This window comes from Salvelinus fontinalis, chromosome 7, assembly GCF_029448725.1.
Source record: "Salvelinus fontinalis isolate EN_2023a chromosome 7, ASM2944872v1, whole genome shotgun sequence".
Taxonomy (NCBI): domain Eukaryota; kingdom Metazoa; phylum Chordata; class Actinopteri; order Salmoniformes; family Salmonidae; genus Salvelinus; species Salvelinus fontinalis.
The window spans coordinates 62,913,856-62,938,855 of record NC_074671.1 but is presented as its reverse complement, the minus strand read 5'-3'; the positions used below and the strand labels follow the sequence as shown (position 1 = coordinate 62,938,855).

Sequence of the window (25,000 nt, the reverse complement as noted above, 5' to 3'; positions counted from 1 at the left end):
CAGTGTGGGTGTCTGTGAGATAGAAACTGAAGCAGTGTGGGTGTCTGTCTGTGAGATAGAAACTGAAGCAGTGTGGGTGTCTGTCTGTGAGATAGAAACTGAAGCAGTGTGGGTGTCTGTCTGTGAGATAGAAACTGAAGCAGTGTGGGTGTCTGTCTGTGAGATAGAAACTGAAGCAGTGTGGGTGTCTGTCTGTGAGATAGAAACTGAAGCAGTGTGGGTGTCTGTCTGTGAGATAGAAACTGAAGCAGTGTGGGTGTCTGTGAGATAGAAACTGAAGCAGTGTGGGTGTCTGTCTGTGAGATAGAAACTGAAGCAGTGTGGGTGTCTGTCTCCCAAACAGCTTTGTACTCCTAACCCCCCCTCCCTAGAAAACTACCTAAAGCACACCTAACCAGCCTGACCGCTGTGATCATTATAACCAGCCTGAACGCTGTGATCATTATAACCAGCCTGACCGCTGTGATCATTATAACCAGCCTGACCACTGTGATCATTATAACCAGCCTGAACGATGTGATCATTATAACCAAGCTGACCACTGGGATCATTATAACCAGCCTGACCGCTGTGATCATTATAACCAGCCTGACCGCTGTGATCATTATAACCAGCCTGACCGCTGTGATCATTATAACCAGCCTGACCACTGTGATCATTATAACCAGCCTGACAGCTGTGATCATTATAACCAGCCTGACCGCTGTGATCATTATAACCAGCCTGACCGCTGTGATCATTATAACCAGCCTGACCGCTGTGATCATCATAACCAGCCTGACCATCACAACCAGCCTGACCGCTGTGATCATTATAACCAGCCTGACCGCTGTGATCATTATAACCAGCCTGACCGCTGTGATCATTATAACCAGCCTGACCGCTGTGATCATTATAACCAGCCTGACCGCTGTGATCATTATAACCAGCCTGACCGCTGTGATCATCATAACCAGCCTGACCATCACAACCAGCCTGACCGCTGTGATCATTATAACCAGCCTGACCGCTGTGATCATTATAACCAGCCTGACCGCTGTGATCATTATAACCAGCCTGACCGCTGTGATCATTATAATCAGCCTGACCGCTGTGATCATTATAACCAGCCTGACCGCTGTGATCATTATAACCAGCCTGACCGCTGTGATCATTATAACCAGCCTGACCGCTGTGATCATTATATCTAGCCTGACCGCCGTGATCATTATAACCAGCCTGACCGCTGTAATCATTATAAACAGCCTGACCACTGTGATCATTATAACCAGCCTGACCGCTGTGATCATCATAACCAGCCTGACCACTGTGACCAATATAATCAGCCTGACCACTGTGATCATCATAATCAGCCTGACCACTGTGACCAATATAACCAGCCTGACCACTGTGACCATCATAACCAGCCTGACCACTGTGACCAATATAACCAGCCTGACCACTGTAATCATTATAACCAGCCTGACCACTGTGACCATTTTTGACCAAGCCTCCGTCAGCAATGAGGTGCTCTGGCTCTGTGGGGGAACTTCACCGTCGATCCCGTCTCACAAATGTCAGCGAATTGAACAGAAGGTCTTGCCTTTACGTGACCTTTAGGTCATCCTGAGCTTAGTGGGCACCACAGCAGGGCCTCTCCTCAGCCCCGGTTCAATGTATCGACCTCACTTGACTGTGTTGTTCAGTGCTTTACACTGGCTATGTTATTGAGACACAGGAAAACAACACACAACAGGAAAATGTTTTATTTGACATTTTCTACCATTTCTCATTTTTCAGATCATAATTACATAATTTCAAACCAGTGAAGGAACCCAGATGCTCGGTCAGACTAATGAAACTATTATCATTTATATTTACACTGAAAGGATATAAGTATCAGATCCCCACATAATTGATGGATGTTGTCCCAAATGGCACCCTACTCCCTATGTAGTGCACTACTTTAGACCCGAGCCCCTGATCAAGGGTAGTGCACTACATAGGGAATAGGGTGCCATTTGGGACATAAAGGTCGATGATTCCTTTCACAAAATCCCAAACTGTTGGTTTTTGCAAATAAAATGAACTACTGATGAGGCACGTGTCTTTGTGGCAAAAATAAAAAGACAGAAAAAATGTAATTGGAATATAAAGTTAAATAACAGACCAGTTGATTAATACTCAAGCATTTATAATACAAAATAAAACAAAACCCAGAGAAAATGGACTAATCCCAAATCGCACCCTATTCCCTACATAGTGCAGACTACTTTTGTAGTGCAGACTAGAGTGCCCTTTGGGACTCAACCAACTACTCTACCAGCCCAGAACAGGGGTCAGAGGAGGAATTCCAACTCACATTTTAAGTTTATTACGACCCCAAATCATTCATCAGCATTAGGGGGAAAAAGTAGTTATTTACAATCATATTGTCCAACACTATTAATTAATAGTTTGAATGACAACGTAAACCCACCGTAGTTCCTGTCCGCGTTGGCGCACTAACTGTAACGGGGGGGGGGGGGGGGGGGGGGGGTCTACTAGCAAACCTGGAGCAGTGGGTATTCAAACAGTCACTAGCGTGTAGATTTCCTATTTGCATTTGTCAGAGGTAAGTAAGGGGTGTTTCATTGATGTGCAGTAGGATCTGGACCCAACAGGGATTTCATGTCCTGCACTCCAGACTACATTATGTATAGATGTGTGTACACACACACACACACACACACACACACACACACACACACACACACACGGGGTCTTGCTGCTCTGACAAAAATGCGTCTTCCACACAGTAGACAAGGGTTGTGTTCCAAACGGCACCCCATTCAGACCAGTGGGCCCTGGTCACCGTACGCAGTCAGGGTGTAACGTAACAATAGTGTCCCTCCAGCCCAGGGAGGGTGAGGGGGGAGGGTGAGGGTGGAGGGGGCGTGGGAGAGTAGACAGGAAATCCATTGGTTTGGTTAACTACTCAGTCCACCTTCACTACGCTGTAGATCTTGGTGACGAACCAGAAACAGGCAAAGAATCCAATCGTTCCTGATGGAGAGAGAGACGGACATTTAACTGACAGAAAGAGAGAAAACATGAAAATCACACTTTCCCCGGACCATTTGTCAATCCCACATCCTGCTGTCTAGGAAACTCATTGATACGACAACAGACGCCACACACACACACACACACACACACACACCATCCGACTGTGTGTGTGTGTGTGTGTGAAAACAAGTAGAGCTGCACCTCAACCTAAACCCCAGAAAGGCAGCATAACAGGCAGGGTGGGAGGAAGCCCAGTCCTATTTGGTCCAGTCCATTGAACTGGACTAATGAGGATAACCTCTGCCCTCTGACCTGGTCCATCCTCTTCAAGGCAAGCTACAGTCTGATGCACCACCCCCCCCCAGCTACCTACCTGTGAATAAGAAGAAGATGAGAGCCATGATCATGGTGTAACCAAAGTAGAGGATGGTGCTAGCCAATCCTGTGATCTGGAGCTTGGAGAAGAAGTAGTGGATGGCATAGACCAGGAAGTAGACGGCCGTGAAACCACTGGTCAGGAAGGAACGCCACTGCCAGTGGTAGTCCTGACGGAGAGAGACAGAGAGAACAGTTAGATATCTCTGTGTTTATAACATCTTTACTAAGACAAGACCACTGGTCAGGAAGGAACGCCAGTGGTAGTCCTGATGGAGAGAATGAACGTATCGCTCCCTTAATTAAACTTCCTGTTATTCCTTTCATCCCGTCTCCTCTCCCTCTCAACCGTATTGGAGAAGGAGGTTCCAGGTCCCTTGTTTAGGATCTTCTCTTTCAAAGAGAGAAGCTGTTAGGAATCAAGGAAAGAGGATTTGAGAAACAGTCCCTTCATCCTCGTCATTAAGGGCACTATTGTCATTGGTCACATGACCCGACCAGGAAATACTCAGATGGTCATAACTCAGCACAGAGGAGGAAGTAGCAGAGTAGGATGGTGTGTGTGGTGTCTTACCTCAGCACAGAGGAGGAAGTAGCAGAGTAGGATGGTGTGTGTGGTGTCTTACCTCAGCACAGAGGAGGAAGTAGCAGAGTAGGATGGTGTGTGTGTGGTGTCTTACCTCAGCACAGAGGAGGAAGTAGCAGAGTAGGATGGTGTGTGTGTGGTGTCTTACCTCAGCACAGAGGAGGAAGTAGCAGAGTAGGATGGTGTGTGTGTGGTGTCTTACCTCAGCACAGAGGAGGAAGTAGCAGAGTAGGATGGTGTGTGTGGTGTCTTACCTCAGCACAGAGGAGGAAGTAGCAGAGTAGGATGGTGTGTGTGGTGTCTTACCTCAGCACAGAGGAGGAAGTAGCAGAGTAGGATGGTGTGTGTGGTGTCTTACCTCAGCACAGAGGAGGAAGTAGCAGAGTAGGATGGTGTGTGTGGTGTCTTACCTCAGCACAGAGGAGGAAGTAGCAGAGTAGGATGGTGTGTGTGTGTGGTGTCTTACCTCAGCACAGAGGAGGAAGTAGCAGAGTAGGATGGTGTGTGTGTGTGGTGTCTTACCTCAGCACAGAGGAGGAAGTAGCAGAGTAGGATGGTGTGTGTGGTGTCTTACCTCAGCACAGAGGAGGAAGTAGCAGAGTAGGATGGTGTGTGTGGTGTCTTACCTCAGCACAGAGGAGGAAGTAGCAGAGTAGGATGGTGTGTGTGTGGTGTCTTACCTCAGCACAGAGGTGGAAGTAGCAGAGTAGGATGGTGTGTGTGGGGTGTCTTACCTCAGCACAGAGGAGGAAGTAGCAGAGTAGGATGGTGTGTGTGTGGTGTCTTACCTCAGCACAGAGGTGGAATTAGCAGAGTAGGATGGTGTGTGTGTGTGGTGTCTTACCTCAGCACAGAGGTGGAAGTAGCAGAGTAGGATGGTGTGTGTGTGGTGTCTTACCTCAGCACAGAGGAGGAAGTAGCAGAGTAGGATGGTGTGTGTGTGGTGTCTTACCTCAGCACAGAGGTGGAAGTAGCAGAGTAGGATGGTGTGTGTGTGGTGTCTTACCTCAGCACAGAGGTGGAAGTAGCAGAGTAGGATGGTGGCCTCAGAGCAGGTGATTACCAGGATGATGAACACCAGAAACAGGAAACCAAACATGTAGTACATCTGGTGAGACCTGGTGTGAGACAACCATACATCATAAAGATAACCCACTGCTCTACCATCTAATGAGACACAACCATACATCATAAAGATAACCCACTGCTCTACCATCTGGTGAGACACAACCATACATCATAAAGATAACCCACTGCTCTACCATCTAATGAGACACAACCATACATCATAAAGATAACCCACTGCTCTACCATCTAATGAGACACAACCATACATCATAAAGATAACCCACTGCTCTACCATCTAATGAGACACAACCATACATCATAAAGATAACCCACTGCTCTACCATCTGGTGAGACACAACCATACATCATAAAGATAACCCACTGCTCTACCATCTGGTGAGACACAACCATACATCATAAAGATAACCCACTGCTCTACCATCTGGTGAGACACAACCATACATCATAAAGATAACCCACTGCTCTACCATCTGGTGAGACACAACCATACATCATAAAGATAACCCACTGCTCTACCATCTGGTGAGACACAACCATACATCATAAAGATAACCCACTGCTCTACCATCTGGTGAGACACAACCACACATCATAAAGATAACCCACTGCTCTACCATCTGGTGAGACACAACCATACATCATAAAGATAACCCACTGCTCTACCATCTGGTGAGACACAACCAAACATCATAAAGATAACCCACTGCTCTACCATCTGGTGAGACAACCATACATCATAAAGATAACCCACTGCTCTACCATCTGGTGAGACACAACCATACATCATAAAGATAACCCACTGCTCTACCATCTAATGAGACACAACCATACATCATAAAGATAACCCACTGCTCTACCATCTAATGAGACACAACCATACATCATAAAGATAACCCACTGCTCTACCATCTGGTGAGACACAACCAAACATCATAAAGATAACCCACTGCTCTACCATCTGGTGAGACAACCATACATCATAAAGATAACCCACTGCTCTACCATCTGGTGAGACACAACCATACATCATAAAGATAACCCACTGCTCTACCATCTGGTGAGACACAACCATACATCATAAAGATAACCCACTGCTCTACCATCTGGTGAGACACAACCCTACATCATAAAGATAACCCACTGCTCTACCATCTGGTGAGACAACCATACATCATAAAGATAACCCACTGCTCTACCATCTGGTGAGACACAACCACACATCATAAAGATAACCCACTGCTCTACCATCTGGTGAGACACAACCATACATCATAAAGATAACCCACTGCTCTACCATCTGGTGAGACACAACCATACATCATAAAGATAACCCACTGCTCTACCATCTGGTGAGACACAACCATACATCATAAAGATAACCCACTGCTCTACCATCTGGTGAGACACAACCATACATCATAAAGATAACCCACTGCTCTACCATCTGGTGAGACACAACCATACATCATAAAGATAACCCACTGCTCTACCATCTGGTGAGACACAACCAAACATCATAAAGATAACCCACTGCTCTACCATCTGGTGAGACACAACCACACATCATAAAGATAACCCACTGCTCTACCATCTGGTGAGACACAACCATACATCATAAAGATAACCCACTGCTCTACCATCTGGTGAGACACAACCATACATCATAAAGATAACCCACTGCTCTACCATCTGGTGAGACACAACCATACATCATAAAGATAACCCACTGCTCTACCATCTGGTGAGACACAACCATACATCATAAAGATAACCCACTGCTCTACCATCTGGTGAGACACAACCATACATCATAAAGATAACCCACTGCTCTACCATCTGGTGAGACACAATCATACATCAGAAAGATAACCCACTGCTCTACCATCCCTGCCCGTTCACCTTTAACCTCCCCGACTCGTTCTGCCTTCACGATAAGCTGCTAGTGTAGCAGTCCCAAAACAGAGCAGCAGCGTCTGCAGGGTAGCTGAGAGACGCACCAGATGCTGTTGAGGATGAAGAAGAGCTGGATGAAGATACAGCCGAACGGGAGGATCCCCCCCATGACGATCCCCGGGAGAGATCTGGTGTAGAACGACTGCTCCGGGATCTGACGAGGGATCTGATTGGTCCGCACAGGGTGCTCAATCCCCTGAAATGCACCAATCACACGACAGAGGGGAGGGAGTATGAGAGGTATGATATAAACACAGACTTGTGTGTGTGTGTGTGACAGAGAGTATGTTTGAATGTATTCACATGTTGACGTGTGTTCGTACTCACGGTCTTCTTGAAGCCAAAGTAGGCCCCTATGAAGGTGAGGGGGACAGAGATGCAGAACCACAGAGCCAAGATGGCCACCAGGGTGCCAAAGGGCATGGCTGCAGAGGAGCCCTCTCCCCACAGGATCAGATTCATCACGAAGAAATCAGCAAACACAACCCTGAACACAGAGACAGACGTCAGCCATCGACCCTGAACACAGAGACAGACGTCAGCCATCGACCCTGAACACAGAGACAGACGTCAGCCATCGACCCTGAACACAGAGACAGACGTCAGCCATCGACCCTGAACACAGAGACAGACGTCAGCCATCGACCCTGAACACAGAGACAGACGTCAGCCATCAACCCTGAACACAGAGACAGACCAACAGACGTCAGCTATCAACCCTGAACACAGAGACAGACGTCAGCCATCGACCCTGAACACAGAGACAGACCAACAGACGTCAACTATCAACCCTGAACGTAACCACAAACTAATGTCCATCTCCTCAACCAATGTAAAGTCAGACTCACCCAGGACACAGGAAGCAAGTCAGCAGGACGTTAGTCTTCCATTTCTCCCCACCAAAGGCTGTGACATCACAGAGAGAGAGAGAGCAGACGGAGGAGAAACAGTCAGCAACTCTTGGAAGACAAACAGACGTTTCTTGGAAATTCAAACTTCTTTCTTTACTTCCAAGGTGTTGAGGCATATAGCCTTCAGCAGGGAGGCAGGATTCAGGCCATAGAGCAGGTTGCTAGGGAGGGTGGGGGGGGACCCCTACTGCTACAGGCCTCTACACAACACTGAACCAGTAATTGACACAGAGACCACTATCACCCCCCCCCAGGTGACACTGATTGGGCCTAACGAGCTACCCTCCAGCACAGTTGGGTCGTGACTGGTCGACTGTTCAGGGTCAAGTTGGGGTCGTTGGGGTCGTGACCCTTTCCCCCTCAAATGTTCACTTACACTTGTAGAAGCGGGCAGCCACGTAGCCGGCTGGTGTGCCCAGTAGGACCCAGAGCACCACGGCGCACGTCATCAGGGCTCCGCGGTTAGCCGGGGACAGGAAGCCCAGGCAGGCAAAGACTGGACAAGGGGAACACAATGTATATGGATTACAAAATAAAAACACACGATTGGTTTTGACTGAACTGTGTGCTACTATTGTGTTGGTCCTTTTCTGATACTGAATACATGAAATGACTGTCAGTGAATACATTAAATAACTAAGATGACTGTCAGTGAATACACAAAATAACTAAGATGACTGACAGTGAATACATTAAATAACTAAGATGACTGTCAGTGAATACATGAAATAACTAAGATGACTGACAGTGAATACATTAAATAACTAAGATGACTGTCAGTGAATACATGAAATAACTAAGATGACTGTCAGTGAATACATGAAATAACCAAGATGACTGTCAGTGAATACATGAAATAACTAAGATGACTGTCAGCGAATACATGAAATAACTAAGATGACTGTCAGTGAATACATGAAATAACTAAGATGACTGACAGTTAATACATTAAATAACTAAGATTGTCAGTTAATACATTAAATAACTAAGATGGTCAGTGAATACAGTAAATAAGTGAAACACTAGTCCTACTCTCAGAGTAGAAGTAACTGAGTACCAACTACTTCCTCTCTACAATATGCTACCTTGCTAATTTGTTTTTGGGTAATGACAAATAAAGGGTCTGGACAGGTGTAGAAGTTTTTTTTTGTATTCCTACAAGTCAACAAACAGGTAGACAGAAACACAGAGTTGTAGATACTAGAACTCACAGAGAGTGACGAAAATCATGATGAAGATCTGAGTTCCTGATCCCAGAAAGACAGAGAGGAGCATGCCTTTCCTGGGAGGCCGGAAGACGTCTCCATGGACCAGCTTCCAGCCAAATTCCTCCTGGGCATCTTCCTGACACCACCAGCAGAGAGGGAGGAGGGGAGACTGTCACTTAGTTTCACTTTCAAGTGTATTTGTCGTATGTAACAACATCACCACATCTCTCACTATAAAAAGACCATCACAAAACAGCAAGAATGTTCAGGCCAAGCAAGGAGAGGACAGGGAGGGTGTGAGTGGGTCACCCAGCAGGAAATAACAGGGGGGAGAAGATGAGGGAGTGGGGTCCCTACTGTCAATTAGCGGTGATAGACTTCAGAGGGTTGGAACACGAGCAGGCTGGTCGCCGCGGTGACGCTACCTGTCAGTCTGATCACTAGGGGGAGGGGCTGAAGGGAGTCTGATCGCTAGGGGAGGGGCTGAAGGGACAGAGCTGCTGAAATAATGACTGATCTCAGACAGAGAGAGACAGAGACTACAATACTTGTAGGGGAGGGGGTCGGGGTGTGAGGGGTGCTGGTGGGGGGGTAATATAGATACATGTCACCCCTAGTGACCCCTACAACCCTTCCTAGAGAACATCTGCTGTCAGTTTTCCTGGAGATGGAGAGATGGAGAGGAGAGAGGGTAGATGGAGAGGGTAGATGGAGAGATGGAGAGGGTAGATGGAGAGGGTAGATGGAGAGATGGAGAGGGTAGATGGAGAGGGTAGATGGAGAGGGTAGATGGAGAGGGGAGAGGGTAGATGGAGAGGGGAGACGGTAGATGGAGAGGGGAGACGGTAGATGGAGAGGGGAGACGGTAGATGGAGAGGGGAGACGGTAGATGGAGAGGGGAGACGGTAGATGGAGAGGGGAGACGGTAGATGGAGAGGGGAGACGGTAGATGGAGAGGGGAGACGGTAGATGGAGAGGGGAGACGGTAGATGGAGAGGGGAGACGGTAGATGGAGAGGGGAGACGGTAGATGGAGAGGGGAGACGGTAGATGGAGAGGGGAGACGGTAGATGGAGAGGAGAGACGGTAGATGGAGAGGAGAGACGGTAGATGGAGAGGGGAGACGGTAGATGGAGAGGGGAGACGGTAGATGGAGAGGAGAGACGGTAGATGGAGAGAGGGTAGATGGAGAGGAGAGAGGGTAGATGGAGAGGGGAGATGGTAGATGGAGAGAGGGTAGATGGAGAGGGGAGATGGTAGATGGAGAGGGGAGATGGTAGATGGAGAGGGGAGATGGTAGATGTAAAGATGGTAGATGGAGAGGGGAGATGGTAGATGGAGAGGGGAGATGGTAGATGGAGAGGGGAGATGGTAGATGGAGAGGGGAGATGGTAGATGGAGAGGGGAGATGGAGAGGGGAGACGGTAGATGGAGAGGAGAGACGGTAGATGGAGAGGGGAGACGGTAGATGGAGAGGGGAGACGGTAGATGGAGAGGGGAGACGGTAGATGGAGAGGGGAGACGGTAGATGGAGAGGGGAGACGGTAGATGGAGAGGGGAGACGGTAGATGGAGAGGGGAGACGGTAGATGGAGAGGAGAGACGGTAGATGGAGAGGGGAGACGGTAGATGGAGAGGGGAGACGGTAGATGGAGAGGAGAGACGGTAGATGGAGAGGAGAGACGGTAGATGGAGAGGGGAGACGGTAGATGGAGAGGAGAGACGGTAGATGGAGAGAGGGTAGATGGAGAGGAGAGAGGGGAGATGGAGAGGGGAGACGGTAGATGGAGAGGGGAGACGGTAGATGGAGAGGAGAGACGGTAGATGGAGAGGGGAGACGGTAGATGGAGAGGAGAGATGGTAGATGGAGAGAGGGTAGATGGAGAGGAGAGAGGGTAGATGGAGAGGGGAGATGGTAGATGGAGAGAGGGTAGATGGAGAGGGGAGAGGGTAGATGGAGAGGGGAGATGGTAGATGGAGAGGGGAGATGGTAGATGGAGAGGGGAGATGGTAGATGGAGAGGGGAGATGGTAGATGGAGAGGGGAGATGGTAGATGGAGAGGGGAGATGGTAGATGGAGAGGGGAGATGGTAGATGGAGAGGGGAGACGGTAGATGGAGAGGGGAGACGGTAGATGGAGAGGAGAGACGGTAGATGGAGAGGGGAGACGGTAGATGGAGAGGGGAGACGGTAGATGGAGAGGGGAGACGGTAGATGGAGAGGGGAGACGGTAGATGGAGAGGGGAGACGGTAGATGGAGAGGGGAGACGGTAGATGGAGAGGAGAGACGGTAGATGGAGAGGAGAGACGGTAGATGGAGAGGGGAGACGGTAGATGGAGAGGAGAGACGGTAGATGGAGAGGGGAGACGGTAGATGGAGAGGAGAGATGGTAGATGGAGAGAGGGTAGATGGAGAGGAGAGAGGGTAGATGGAGAGGGGAGATGGTAGATGGAGAGAGGGTAGATGGAGAGAGGGTAGATGGAGAGGGGAGATGGTAGATGGAGAGGGGAGACGGTAGATGGAGAGGGGAGACGGTAGATGGAGAGGGGAGACGGTAGATGGAGAGGAGAGACGGTAGATGGAGAGGGGAGACGGTAGATGGAGAGGGGAGACGGTAGATGGAGAGGAGAGACGGTAGATGGAGAGGAGAGACGGTAGATGGAGAGGGGAGACGGTAGATGGAGAGGAGAGACGGTAGATGGAGAGAGGGTAGATGGAGAGGAGAGAGGGGAGATGGAGAGGGGAGACGGTAGATGGAGAGGGGAGACGGTAGATGGAGAGGAGAGACGGTAGATGGAGAGGGGAGACGGTAGATGGAGAGGAGAGATGGTAGATGGAGAGAGGGTAGATGGAGAGGAGAGAGGGTAGATGGAGAGGGGAGATGGTAGATGGAGAGAGGGTAGATGGAGAGGGGAGAGGGTAGATGGAGAGGGGAGATGGTAGATGGAGAGGGGAGATGGTAGATGGAGAGGGGAGATGGTAGATGGAGAGGGGAGATGGTAGATGGAGAGGGGAGATGGTAGATGGAGAGGGGAGATGGTAGATGGAGAGGGGAGATGGTAGATGGAGAGGGGAGACGGTAGATGGAGAGGGGAGACGGTAGATGGAGAGGAGAGACGGTAGATGGAGAGGGGAGACGGTAGATGGAGAGGGGAGACGGTAGATGGAGAGGGGAGACGGTAGATGGAGAGGGGAGACGGTAGATGGAGAGGGGAGACGGTAGATGGAGAGGGGAGACGGTAGATGGAGAGGAGAGACGGTAGATGGAGAGGAGAGACGGTAGATGGAGAGGGGAGACGGTAGATGGAGAGGGGAGACGGTAGATGGAGAGGAGAGATGGTAGATGGAGAGAGGGTAGATGGAGAGGAGAGAGGGTAGATGGAGAGGGGAGATGGTAGATGGAGAGAGGGTAGATGGAGAGAGGGTAGATGGAGAGGGGAGATGGTAGATGGAGAGGGGAGACGGTAGATGGAGAGGGGAGACGGTAGATGGAGAGGGGAGACGGTAGATGGAGAGGGGAGACGGTAGATGGAGAGGGGAGACGGTAGATGGAGAGGGGAGACGGTAGATGGAGAGGGGAGATGGTAGATGGAGAGGGGAGATGGTAGATGGAGAGGGGAGATGGAGAGGGGAGACGGTAGATGGAGAGGAGAGACGGTAGATGGAGAGGGGAGACGGTAGATGGAGAGGGGAGACGGTAGATGGAGAGGGGAGACGGTAGATGGAGAGGGGAGACGGTAGATGGAGAGGGGAGACGGTAGATGGAGAGGGGAGACGGTAGATGGAGAGGGGAGACGGTAGATGGAGAGGGGAGACGGTAGATGGAGAGGGGAGACGGTAGATGGAGAGGGGAGACGGTAGATGGAGAGGGGAGACGGTAGATGGAGAGGAGAGACGGTAGATGGAGAGGAGAGACGGTAGATGGAGAGGGGAGACGGTAGATGGAGGAGAGACGGTAGATGGAGAGAGGGTAGATGGAGAGGAGAGAGGGGAGATGGAGAGGGGAGACGGTAGATGGAGAGGGGAGACGGTAGATGGAGAGGAGAGACGGTAGATGGAGAGGGGAGACGGTAGATGGAGAGGGGAGACGGTAGATGGAGAGGAGAGATGGTAGATGGAGAGAGGGTAGATGGAGAGGAGAGAGGGTAGATGGAGAGGGGAGATGGTAGATGGAGAGAGGGTAGATGGAGAGGGGAGAGGGTAGATGGAGAGGGGAGATGGTAGATGGAGAGGGGAGATGGTAGATGGAGAGGGGAGATGGTAGATGGAGAGGGGAGATGGTAGATGGAGAGGGGAGATGGTAGATGGAGAGGGGAGATGGTAGATGGAGAGGGGAGATGGTAGATGGAGAGGGGAGACGGTAGATGGAGAGGGGAGACGGTAGATGGAGAGGAGAGACGGTAGATGGAGAGGGGAGACGGTAGATGGAGAGGGGAGACGGTAGATGGAGAGGGGAGACGGTAGATGGAGAGGGGAGACGGTAGATGGAGAGGGGAGACGGTAGATGGAGAGGGGAGACGGTAGATGGAGAGGAGAGACGGTAGATGGAGAGGAGAGACGGTAGATGGAGAGGGGAGACGGTAGATGGAGAGGAGAGACGGTAGATGGAGAGGGGAGACGGTAGATGGAGAGGAGAGATGGTAGATGGAGAGAGGGTAGATGGAGAGGAGAGAGGGTAGATGGAGAGGGGAGATGGTAGATGGAGAGAGGGTAGATGGAGAGGGGAGATGGTAGATGGAGAGGGGAGACGGTAGATGGAGAGGGGAGACGGTAGATGGAGAGGGGAGACGGTAGATGGAGAGGAGAGACGGTAGATGGAGAGGAGAGACGGTAGATGGAGAGAGGGTAGATGGAGAGGAGAGAGGGTAGATGGAGAGGGGAGATGGTAGATGGAGAGAGGGTAGATGGAGAGGGGAGATGGAGAGGGGAGATGGAGAGGGGAGATGGTAGATGGAGAGGAGAGACGGTAGATGGAGAGGGGAGACGGTAGATGGAGAGGGGAGACGGTAGATGGAGAGGGGAGACGGTAGATGGAGAGGAGAGACGGTAGATGGAGAGGAGAGACGGTAGATGGAGAGAGGGTAGATGGAGAGGAGAGAGGGGAGATGGAGAGGAGAGACGGTAGATGGAGAGGAGAGACGGTAGATGGAGAGGGGAGACGGTAGATGGAGAGGGGAGACGGTAGATGGAGAGGGGAGACGGTAGATGGAGAGGGGAGACGGTAGATGGAGAGGGGAGACGGTAGATGGAGAGGGGAGACGGTAGATGGAGAGGGGAGACGGTAGATGGAGAGGGGAGACGGTAGATGGAGAGGAGAGACGGTAGATGGAGAGGGGAGACGGTAGATGGAGAGGAGAGACGGTAGATGGAGAGGGGAGACGGTAGATGGAGAGGGGAGACGGTAGATGGAGAGGAGAGATGGTAGATGGAGAGAGGGTAGATGGAGAGGAGAGATGGTAGATGGAGAGATGGTAGATGGAGAGGGGAGATGGTAGATGGAGAGGGGAGATGGTAGATGGAGAGGGGAGATGGTAGATGGAGAGGGGAGATGGTAGATGGAGAGGGGAGATGGTAGATGGAGAGGGGAGATGGTAGATGGAGAGGGGAGATGGTAGATGGAGAGGGGAGATGGTAGATGGAGAGGGGAGATGGTAGATGGAGAGGGGAGATGGTAGATGGAGAGGGGAGATGGTAGATGGAGAGGGGAGATGGTAGATGGAGAGGGGAGATGGTAGATGGAGAGGGGAGATGGTAGATGGAGAGGGGAGATGGTAGATGGAGAGGGGAGATGGTAGATGGAGAGGGGAGATGGTAGATGGAGAGGGGAGATGGTAGATGGAGAGGGGAGATGGTAGATGGAGAGGGGAGATGGTAGATGGAGAGGGGAGATGGTAGATGGAGAGGGGAGATGGTAGATGGAGATGGTAGATGGAGAGGGTAGATGGAGAGGGGAGATGGTAGATGGAGAGGGGAGATGGTAGATGGAGAGGGGAGATGGTAGATGGAGAGGGGAGATGGTAGATGGAGAGGGGAGATGGTAGATGGAGAGGGGAGATGGTAGATGGAGATGGTAGATGGAGAGGGTAGATGGAGAGGGGAGATGGTAGATGGAGAGGGGAGATGGTAGATGGAGAGGGGAGATGGTAGATGGAGAGGGGAGATGGTAGATGGAGAGGAGAGATGGTAGATGGAGAGAGGGTAGATGGAGAGTACACAAGGACACACACACCCCAAAGTCATAACCAAAGCCTCCACCAGCTGGCTGGAGCCAATCAGAGCTTGGAGCTAGTTGTTGGGGTTCTGTGTGTTTGTGTCTGTACCGGACCAGTAGACCAGACCCCTGTCACTCCTTATCAGGGACAAGTCTGTGTGTTTGTGTCTGTACCGGACCAGTAGACCAGACCGCTGTCCTGTCACTCCTCATCAGGGACAAGTCTGTGTGTTTGTGTCTGTACCGGACCAGTAGACCAGACCCCTGTCACTCCTCATCAGGGACAAGTCTGTGTGTACTAGATAACCCTTGCCAGTGTCACATATGTGACACATCCCACAAACCAACATGGCGGACTGGGACCGTGGGACCCGAAGGGAAACCAACATGGCGGACTGGGACCCGAAGGGAAACCAACATGGCGGACTGGGACCAGAAGGGAAACCAACATGGCGGACTGGGACCGTGGGACCCGAAGGGAAACCAACATGGCGGACTGGGACCCGAAGGGAAACCAACATGGCGGACTGGGACCAGAAGGGAAACCAACATGGCGGACTGGGACCGTGGGACCCGAAGGGAAACCAACATGGCGGACTGGGACCGTGGGACCCGAAGGGAAACCAACATGGCGGACTGGGACCAGAAGGGAAACCAACATGGCGGACTGGGACCGTGGGACCAGAAGGGAAACCAACATGGCGGACTGGGACCCGAAGGGAAACCAACATGGCGGACTGGGACCAGAAGGGAAACCAACATGGCGGACTGGGACCGTGGGACCCGAAGGGAAACCAACATGGCGGACTGGGACCCGAAGGGAAACCAACATGGCGGACTGGGACCAGAAGGGAAACCAACATGGCGGACTGGGACCGTGGGACCCGAAGGGAAACCAACATGGCGGACTGGGACCGTGGGACCCGAAGGGAAACCAACATGGCGGACTGGGACCAGAAGGGAAACCAACATGGCGGACTGGGACCGTGGGACCAGAAGGGAAACCAACATGGCGGACTGGGACCGCGGGACCTGAAGGGAAACCAACATGGCGGACTGGGCCCACGGAACCTGAAGGGAAACCAACACGGCGGACTGGGCCCGTGGGACCTGAAGGGAAACCAACACGGCGGACTGGGCCCGTGGGACCTGAAGGGAAACCAACATGGCGGACTGGGACCGTGGGACCTGAAGGGAAACCAATCAGCTGGATTATTGTGGAGGATTTACCAGACTCACCACAGAGTCCATCTGGTTGTATCTGGCAATGTCCTTATGTAGAGTCCTCAGCATGATCATAGCCACCATACCAGACAGGAAGAGAACGATCACCAGAGAGTTCATGATGCTGGGGGACAAGACAATACACACACAGTTACAGATAGAAGGGGTGTGTGTATGTGTGTGTGTGTATGTGTGCGTGAGACTCACCTGAACCACTGAATGTTGGTGTGGGGCATGGACTCCAGAATGTAGTCCCAACGTGACGCCCATCTGATGTGCTTGTCCTCCTAGATACAACACCCAGCGTTTATATTACACCCACTGAACACATGACCTCTGTCCCGAGACCTGACGACTCGCATTAGCTCCCTAAGACTATGTCTAGGCTTTAGCTCAGTGGGCTAGCCGGCGTTACAGCACGTAGGAAACCAGAGACTGAACCTAGTCAGTCACACAGACAGAGACATTTACAATGGTCATGGGGTTTAGAAACATACCACAAACTGGACAGAGTAGGTATAGCCGATCTTCAGCTCTCCACTCAACTTGTTGTTCAGGTACATGGGCCCTCCTGCACAGTCAGGGGCCTCCACTTTGGTGTGTTTATAGCTTTGGAGTAGAGGAGGAAGAGAGGAGGAAGAGAAGAGAAGAGGAGAGGAGGAAGAGAAGAGGAGAGGAGGAAGAGAGGAGGAGAGGAGAGGAAGAGAGGAGAGCAGGAAGAGGAAGAGAGGAGAAAGGGGGGGAAGAGGGGAGGCGGAAGAAGAGGAGAAGGAGAGGAGGGTGGAAGGAGGAGGAGAGAATAAGTCAAAATAAATAAATACTTGATGTGAATTAAAAAGAGAGACATCATTACTTTGAGTAGAAACACACATTATCTAAGAATAAACATTTCATGGAGACTAGAGAAATAAAGAATGGATTGTTAAGACCTAGATAACCCTAAGGGGTGAATTCTAACTTCACATTAATGAATGACTAAGTGACAGTGAGGATTGTCCTCTAAGTGAGCGACCGTTTGACCTCCTACCTCTTGGGCTCCATCTTGGCAGCGACCAGTCTAGCCCCAGCAGCCTCGTTCTCCACCACATGATAATGAATGGTGATGTCAACATGGTTGAAGACATAGAATGTGTCTTTGTCCTTAAAGTCCGACTGGAACGAGGAAACACTTAGTTATGCGCTTTATAACGTGTTATAAGCACGTTTATAAGCCTTTATAATGTCTTAATGTGTTATGTCTATCTAGCAAAAACGTTTAACTGACTAAAAATGGCCCGACTCAGAGGCCTAACCTGCACACACAGGATATGAATTGACTCACGTTGACAACACAGGCGTCTTTGGGTCGTCCTGCCTCAGTGACGTAGCAGCCGATGGGAAACCCTGGGTTACAGAACTTCTGTCCGTCCTCCACATCATAACACCAGGTCACCGGCATGTTGTCCACTATCCTACAGGAGGTAGACACAGGGTTACGGCATGTTGTCCACTATCCTACAGGAGGCAGACACAGGGTTACGGCATGTTGTCCACTATCCTACAGGAGGCAGACACAGGGTTACAGCATGTTGTCCACTATCCTACAGGAGGTAGACACAGGGTTACAGCATGTTGTCCACTATCCTACAGGAGGTAGACACAGGGTTACAGCATGTTGTCCACTATCCTACAGGAGGTAGACACAGGGTTACAGCATGTTGTCCACTATCCTACAGGAGGCAGACACAGGGTCACAGCATGTTGTCCACTATCCTACAGGAGGCAGACACAGGGTTACAGCATGTTGTCCACTATCCTACAGGAGGCAGACACAGGGTTACAGCATGTTGTCCAATATCCTACAGGAGGCAGACACAGGGTTACGGCATGTTGTCCACTATCCTACAGGAGGCAGACACAGGGTTACGGCATGTTGTCCACTATCCTACAGGAGGCAGACACAGGGTTACAGCATGTTGTCCACTATCCTACAGGAGGCAGACACAGGGTTACAGCATGTTGTCCACTATCCTACAGGAGGCAGACACAAGGTTACAGCATGTTGTCCACTATCCTACAGGAGGCAGACACAGGGTTACAGCATGTTGTCCACTATCCTACAGGAGGCAGACACAGGGTTACAGCATGTTGTCCACTATCCTACAGGAGACAGACACAGGGTTACAGCATGTTGTCCACTATCCTACAGGAGGTAGACACAGGGTTACAGCATGTTGTCCACTATCCTACAGGAGACAGACACAGGGTTACAGCATGTTGTCCACTATCCTACAGGAGGCAGACACAGGGTTACAGCATGTTGTCCACTATCCTACAGGAGGCAGACACAGGGTTACAGCATGTTGTCCACTATCCTACAGGAGGCAGACACAGGGTTACAGCATGTTGTCCACTATCCTACAGGAGGCAGACACAGGGTTACAGCATGTTGTCCACTATCCTACAGGAGACAGACACAGGGTTACAGCATGTTGTCCACTATCCTACAGGAGGCAGACACAGGGTTACAGCATGTTGTCCACTATCCTACAGGAGGTAGACACAGGGTTACAGCATGTTGTCCACTATCCTACAGGAGACAGACACAGGGTTACAGCATGTTGTCCACTATCCTACAGGAGGTAGACACAGGGTTACAGCATGTTGTCCACTATCCTACAGGAGACAGACACAGGGTTACAGCATGTTGTCCACTATCCTACAGGAGGCAGACACAGGGTTACAGCATGTTGTCCACTATCCTACAGGAGACAGACACAGGGTTACAGCATGTTGTCCACTATCCTACAGGAGGCAGACACAGGGTTACAGCATGTTGTCCACTATCCTACAGGAGGCAGACACAGGGTTACAGCATGTTGTCCACTATCCTACAGGAGGCCGACACAGGGTTACAGCATGTTGTCCACTATCCTACAGGAGGTAGACACAGGGTTACAGCATGTTGTCCACTATCCTACAGGAGACAGACACAGGGTTACAGCATGTTGTCCACTATCCTACAGGAGGTAGACACAGGGTTACAGCATGTTGTCCACTATCCTACAGGAGACAGACACAGGGTTACAGCATGTTGTCCACTATCCTACAGGAGACAGACACAGGGTTACAGCATGTTGTCCACTATCCTACAGGAGGCCGACACAGGGTTACAGCATGCTGTCCACTATCCTACAGGAGGCAGACACAGGGTTAAGGACAGTGTGCGGTTGAGACAGTGGTCCAATCCCAAATCGACCCCTAAACCCCTAGACAGAGAGATCTGATTGGATTTGACAGGTGTAAGCTATATGGTAATAACTCCACCCTGTCCTCTGATAGGCTAGGAGGAGGTTTCACCATATATCTGATACCAGGGCTCGGCAACAGGAGGGGGGTTTTGGGGCCCCAAAGTTAGTCTTTTTGTTGGATTTTTACATTTGGGTCAAAAAAGACCAGACATCTCACCAGGAATTCAGCCCAAATGTTTTTAAAATATATATTTAATCGTATCAATGTAACCATGGTATAACATTTTTATTTTCAAATGCAATCTCTTTTTGGGCTTAGTTATGGTCAATTTGCAGTGCACAAATGATTATCATGACGATGTTCTGGCCCACCCTCCCATCCGCTCCGACAACAATCAGTCCGAGGTTTAATCTAGTTGCCTACCCCTGGAAAATACCAATCACATCCTCTCAGATCTCCACAACTACCTAATGTTCAGGGGTCTATTTGGGATTGTGTCAGTGGTGTCTATGGGGTCAGAAGACAATACAAGCCCGCCACCTAGTGGCCACATGAGTCAGTGCAGGTGTCTGAAGTTGGGTTGAATCCCAGCTTGTGAACTCTAGACTTCCTGTCTGGGAAATGTGTGTTCACATCTCAATTCAGAGGAAAATGAGATATGTGTCTGTTGAACAAAACATAGAATGAATATCTAACCAGCGGTGCTGGTGGCTGAGCAGCCTGAACGTCTAGCCAGCGGTGCCGGTGGCTGAGCAGCCTGAACGTCTAGCCAGCGGTGCCGGTGGCTGAGCAGCCTGAACGTCTAGCCAGCGGTGCCGGTGGCTGAGCAGCCTGAACGTCTAGCCAGCGGTGCCGGTGGCTGAGCAGCCTGAACGTCTAACCAGCGGTGCCGGTGGCTGAGCAGCCTGAACGTCTAGCCAGCGGTGCCGGTGGCTGAGCAGCCTGAACGTCTAGCCAGCGGTGCCGGTGGCTGAGCAGCCTGAACGTCTAGCCAGCGGTGCCGGTGGCTGAGCAGCCTGAACGTCTAACCAGCGGTGCCGGTGGCTGAGCAGCCTGAACGTCTAGCCAGCGGTGCCGGTGGCTGAGCAGCCTGAACGTCTAACCAGCGGTGCCGGTGGCTGAGCAGCCTGAACGTCTAACCAGCGGTGCCGGTGGCTGAGCAGCCTGAACGTCTAACCAGCGGTGCCGGTGGCTGAGCAGCCTGAACGTCTAACCAGCGGTGCCGGTAGTTAGCAGTATGAATCTCTTACCAGTGGTGCTGGTAGTTAGCAGTATGAATACCTTACCAGTGGTGCTGGTAGTTAGCAGTATGAATACCTTACCAGTGGTGCTGGTAGTTGAGCAGTATGAATATCTTACCAGCGGTGCTGGTAGTTAGCAGTATGAATACCTTACCAGTGGTGCTGGTAGTTATGAATACCTTACCAGTGGTGCTGGTAGTTGATCAGTATGAATATCTTACCAGTGGTGCTGGTAGTTAGCAGTATGAATATCTTACCAGTGGTGCTGGTAGTTAGCAGTATGAATACCTTACCAGTGGTGCTGGTAGTTGATCAGTATGAATATCTAACCAGTGGTGCTGGTAGTTAGCAGTATGAATACCTTACCAGTGGTGCTGGTAGTTAGCAGTATGAATATCTTACCAGTGGTGCTGGTAGTTAGCAGTATGAATATCTTACCAGTGGTGCTGGTAGTTAGCAGTATGAATATCTAACCAGTGGTGCTGGTCGTTGAGCAGTCTGAATATCTAACCAGTGGTGCTGGTAGTTAGCAGTGTGAATATCTAACCAGTGGTGCTGGTAATTAGCAGTATGAATATCTAACCAGTGGTGCTGGTAGTTAGCAGTATGAATATCTAACCAGTGGTGCTGGTAGTTAGCAGTATGAATATCTAACCAGTGGTGCTGGTAGTTAGCAGTATGAATATCTAACCAGTGGTGCTGGTAGTTAGCAGTATGAATACCTTACCAGTGGTGCTGGTAGTTGAGCAGTATGAATACCTTACCAGTGGTGCTGGTAGTTGAGCAGTATGAATATCTAACCAGTGGTGCTGGTAGTTAGCAGTATGAATATCTTACCAGTGGTGCTGGTAGTTAGCAGTATGAATATCTAATCAGTGGTGCTGGTAGTTAGCAGTATGAATATCTAATCAGTGGTGCTGGTAGTTAGCAGTATGAATATCTTACCAGTGGTGCTGGTAGTTAGCAGTATGAATATCTTACCAGTGGTGCTGGTAGTTAGCAGTATGAATATCTAATCAGTGGTGCTGGTAGTTAGCAGTATGAATATCTAATCAGTGGTGCTGGTAGTTAGCAGTATGAATATCTTACCAGTGGTGCTGGTAGTTAGCAGTATGAATATCTAACCAGTGGTGCTGGTAGTTAGCAGTATGAATATCTAACCAGTGGTGCTGGTAGTTAGCAGTATGAATATCTAACCAGTGGTGCTGGTAGTTAGCAGTATGAATATCTAACCAGTGGTGCTGGTAGTTAGCAGTATGAATATCTAACCAGTGGTGCTGGTAGTTAGCAGTATGAATATCTAACCAGTGGTGCTGGTAGTTAGCAGTATGAATATCTAACCAGCGGTGCTGGTAGTTGAGCAGTATGAATATCTAACCAGCGGTGCTGGTAGTTGAGCAGTATGAATATCTAACCAGCGGTGCTGGTAGTTGAGCAGTATGAATATCTAACCAGTGGTGCTGGTAGTTAGCAGTATGAATATCTAATCAGTGGTGCTGGTAGTTAGCAGTATGAATATCTTACCAGTGTTGCTGGTAGTTAGCAGTATGAATATCTAATCAGTGGTGCTGGTGTTTAGCAGTATGAATACCTTACCAGTGGTGCTGGTAGTTAGCGGTATGAATATCTAACCAGTGGTGCTGGTAGTTAGCAGTATGAATATCTTACCAGTGGTGCTGGTAGTTAGCAGTATGAATACCTTACCAGTGGTGCTGGTAGTTAGCAGTATGAATATCTAATCAGTGGTGCTGGTAGTTAGCAGTATGAATATCTAACCAGTGGTGCTGGTAGTTAGCAGTATGAATATCTAACCAGTCTGAATATCTAACCAGTGGTGCTGGTAGTTAGCAGTATGAATATCTAACCAGTGGTGCTGGTAATTAGCAGTATGAATATCTTACCAGTGGTGCTGGTAGTTAGCAGTATGAATATCTAACCAGTGGTGCTGGTAGTTAGCAGTATGAATATCTAATCAGTGGTGCTGGTAGTTAGCAGTATGAATATCTAATCAGTGGTGCTGGTAGTTAGCAGTGTGAATATCTAATCAGTGGTGCTGGTAGTTAGCAGTGTGAATATCTAACCAGTGGTGCTGCTAGTTAGCAGTATGAATATCTAATCAGTGGTGCTGGTAGTTAGCAGTATGAATATCTAACCAGTGGTGCTGGTAGTTAGCAGTATGAATATCTAACCAGTGGTGCTGGTAGTTAGCAGTATGAATATCTTACCAGTGGTGCTGGTAGTTGATCAGTATGAATATCTAACCAGTGGTGCTGGTAGTTAGCAGTATGAATATCTAATCAGTGGTGCTGGTAGTTAGCAGTGTGAATATCTAACCAGTGGTGCTGGTAGTTAGCAGTGTGAATATCTAACCAGTGGTGCTGGTAGTTAGCAGTGTGAATATCTAACCAGTGGTGCTGGTAGTTAGCAGTGTGAATATCTAACCAGTGGTGCTGGTAGTTAGCAGTGTGAATATCTAACCAGTGGTGCTGGTAGTTAGCAGTATGAATATCTAACCAGTGGTGCTGGTAGTTAGCAGTGTGAATATCTAACCAGTGGTGCTGGTAGTTAGCAGTATGAATATCTAATCAGTGGTGCTGGTAGTTAGCAGTGTGAATATCTAACCAGTGGTGCTGGTAGTTAGCAGTATGAATATCTTACCAGTGGTGCTGGTAGTTGATCAGTATGAATATCTTACCAGTGGTGCTGGTAGTTAGCAGTCTGAATATCTAACCAGTGGTGCTGGTAGTTAGCAGTATGAATATCTTACCAGTGGTGCTGGTAGTTAGCAGTCTGAATATCTAACCAGTGGTGCTGGTAGTTAGCAGTATGAATATCTAACCAGCGGTGCTGGTAGTTAGCAGTATGAATATCTAACCAGTGGTGCTGGTAGTTAGCAGTATGAATATCTTACCAGTGGTGCTGGTAGTTAGCAGTATGAACACCTTACCAGTGGTGCTGGTAGTTGAGCAGCATGCCTTTCTTCAGAAAGTCCAGGTGGGCTTTGTCCTCTGGCTTGTTGGTGTTGTAGGATTTAGTACACACCGGCTTACAATCCACCTTCTTCTTGAACTCAAACTTCAACACACAGACATACAATGATTTACTCAACTTCCTGCTGAGAGGTAGAACAGTAGAATACACAGGGTGACATTTCTAATTTTGTTGTGAATCAGCAGTTTTTCTCTTGTTATGTCAGTCAGTGATGGTCAGCCAATTAGCTCATGCCAACTAACATATTTCATATTGCTAAATTTATTTTGCGGTAAGCTATCTAAACTTGTTATCCGGGGTTGGTATGGATGTGGCTACGCAGACACGCGAGCAACTGCGGCCCCCTCATGATGAGTTCAGATTTTTTGTGGCCCCCACCCCCATCAGAGTTGTCCATCCCTGATTTAGCATGTAGGTACTGGTAGTACACACCAGAGTGAAGGGGGAGTCGTTCATTCAGGGTGAGGTATGAAGGTGCAGAACATTGTAATGAGATTAGAAATGTAATACCAACAGGATATTGAAGTGTGTGTGTACATCACCCACCTTGTAGGGAGAGGGCTCAATTCTCTCGCCAAACAAAACCTGACCCAAATTCTCAGACGGGCGCTTCTCAGAGTCGATAGCGCAGAAATCAAACCTGAAGAATACGAGGAGAGAAAAAGAGTTGACAAACGTTATGTTTCAGCAACACCAAGACAGCCCATAACAAGATGAACATGCCCTGAGAGTTCCCATAACAACAAGACAGCCCATAACAAGATGAACCTGCCCTGAGAGTTCCCATAACAACAAGACAGCCCATAACAAGATGAACATGCCCTGAGAGTTCCCATAACAACAAGACAGCCCATAACAAGATGAACATGCCCTGAGAGTTCCCATAACAACAAGACATCCCATAACAACAAGATGAACATGCCCTGAGAGTTCCCATAACAACAAGATGAACAT

At 49.6% G+C, this 25,000-nt stretch overlaps 1 protein-coding gene across 1 annotated transcript; it reads right to left on the bottom strand.

The window, feature by feature from the left end:
* Positions 1-1,730: 1,730 nt before the first annotated feature.
* On the bottom strand, positions 1,731-24,686 carry tm9sf2 (transmembrane 9 superfamily member 2; the record flags this gene model as incomplete). The annotated part of the gene is given in 15 exon segments (XM_055930295.1): positions 1,731-3,024; positions 3,401-3,572; positions 4,995-5,106; positions 7,075-7,226; positions 7,358-7,517; positions 7,879-7,936; positions 8,318-8,437; positions 9,153-9,285; positions 16,599-16,707; positions 16,791-16,870; positions 17,081-17,192; positions 17,611-17,735; positions 17,905-18,034; positions 24,003-24,130; positions 24,593-24,686. Coding segments are annotated over 15 exon segments (1,753 nt in total), but the record flags the coding sequence as incomplete, so codon positions are not given.
* Between the last annotated feature and the right edge of the window lie 314 nt (positions 24,687-25,000).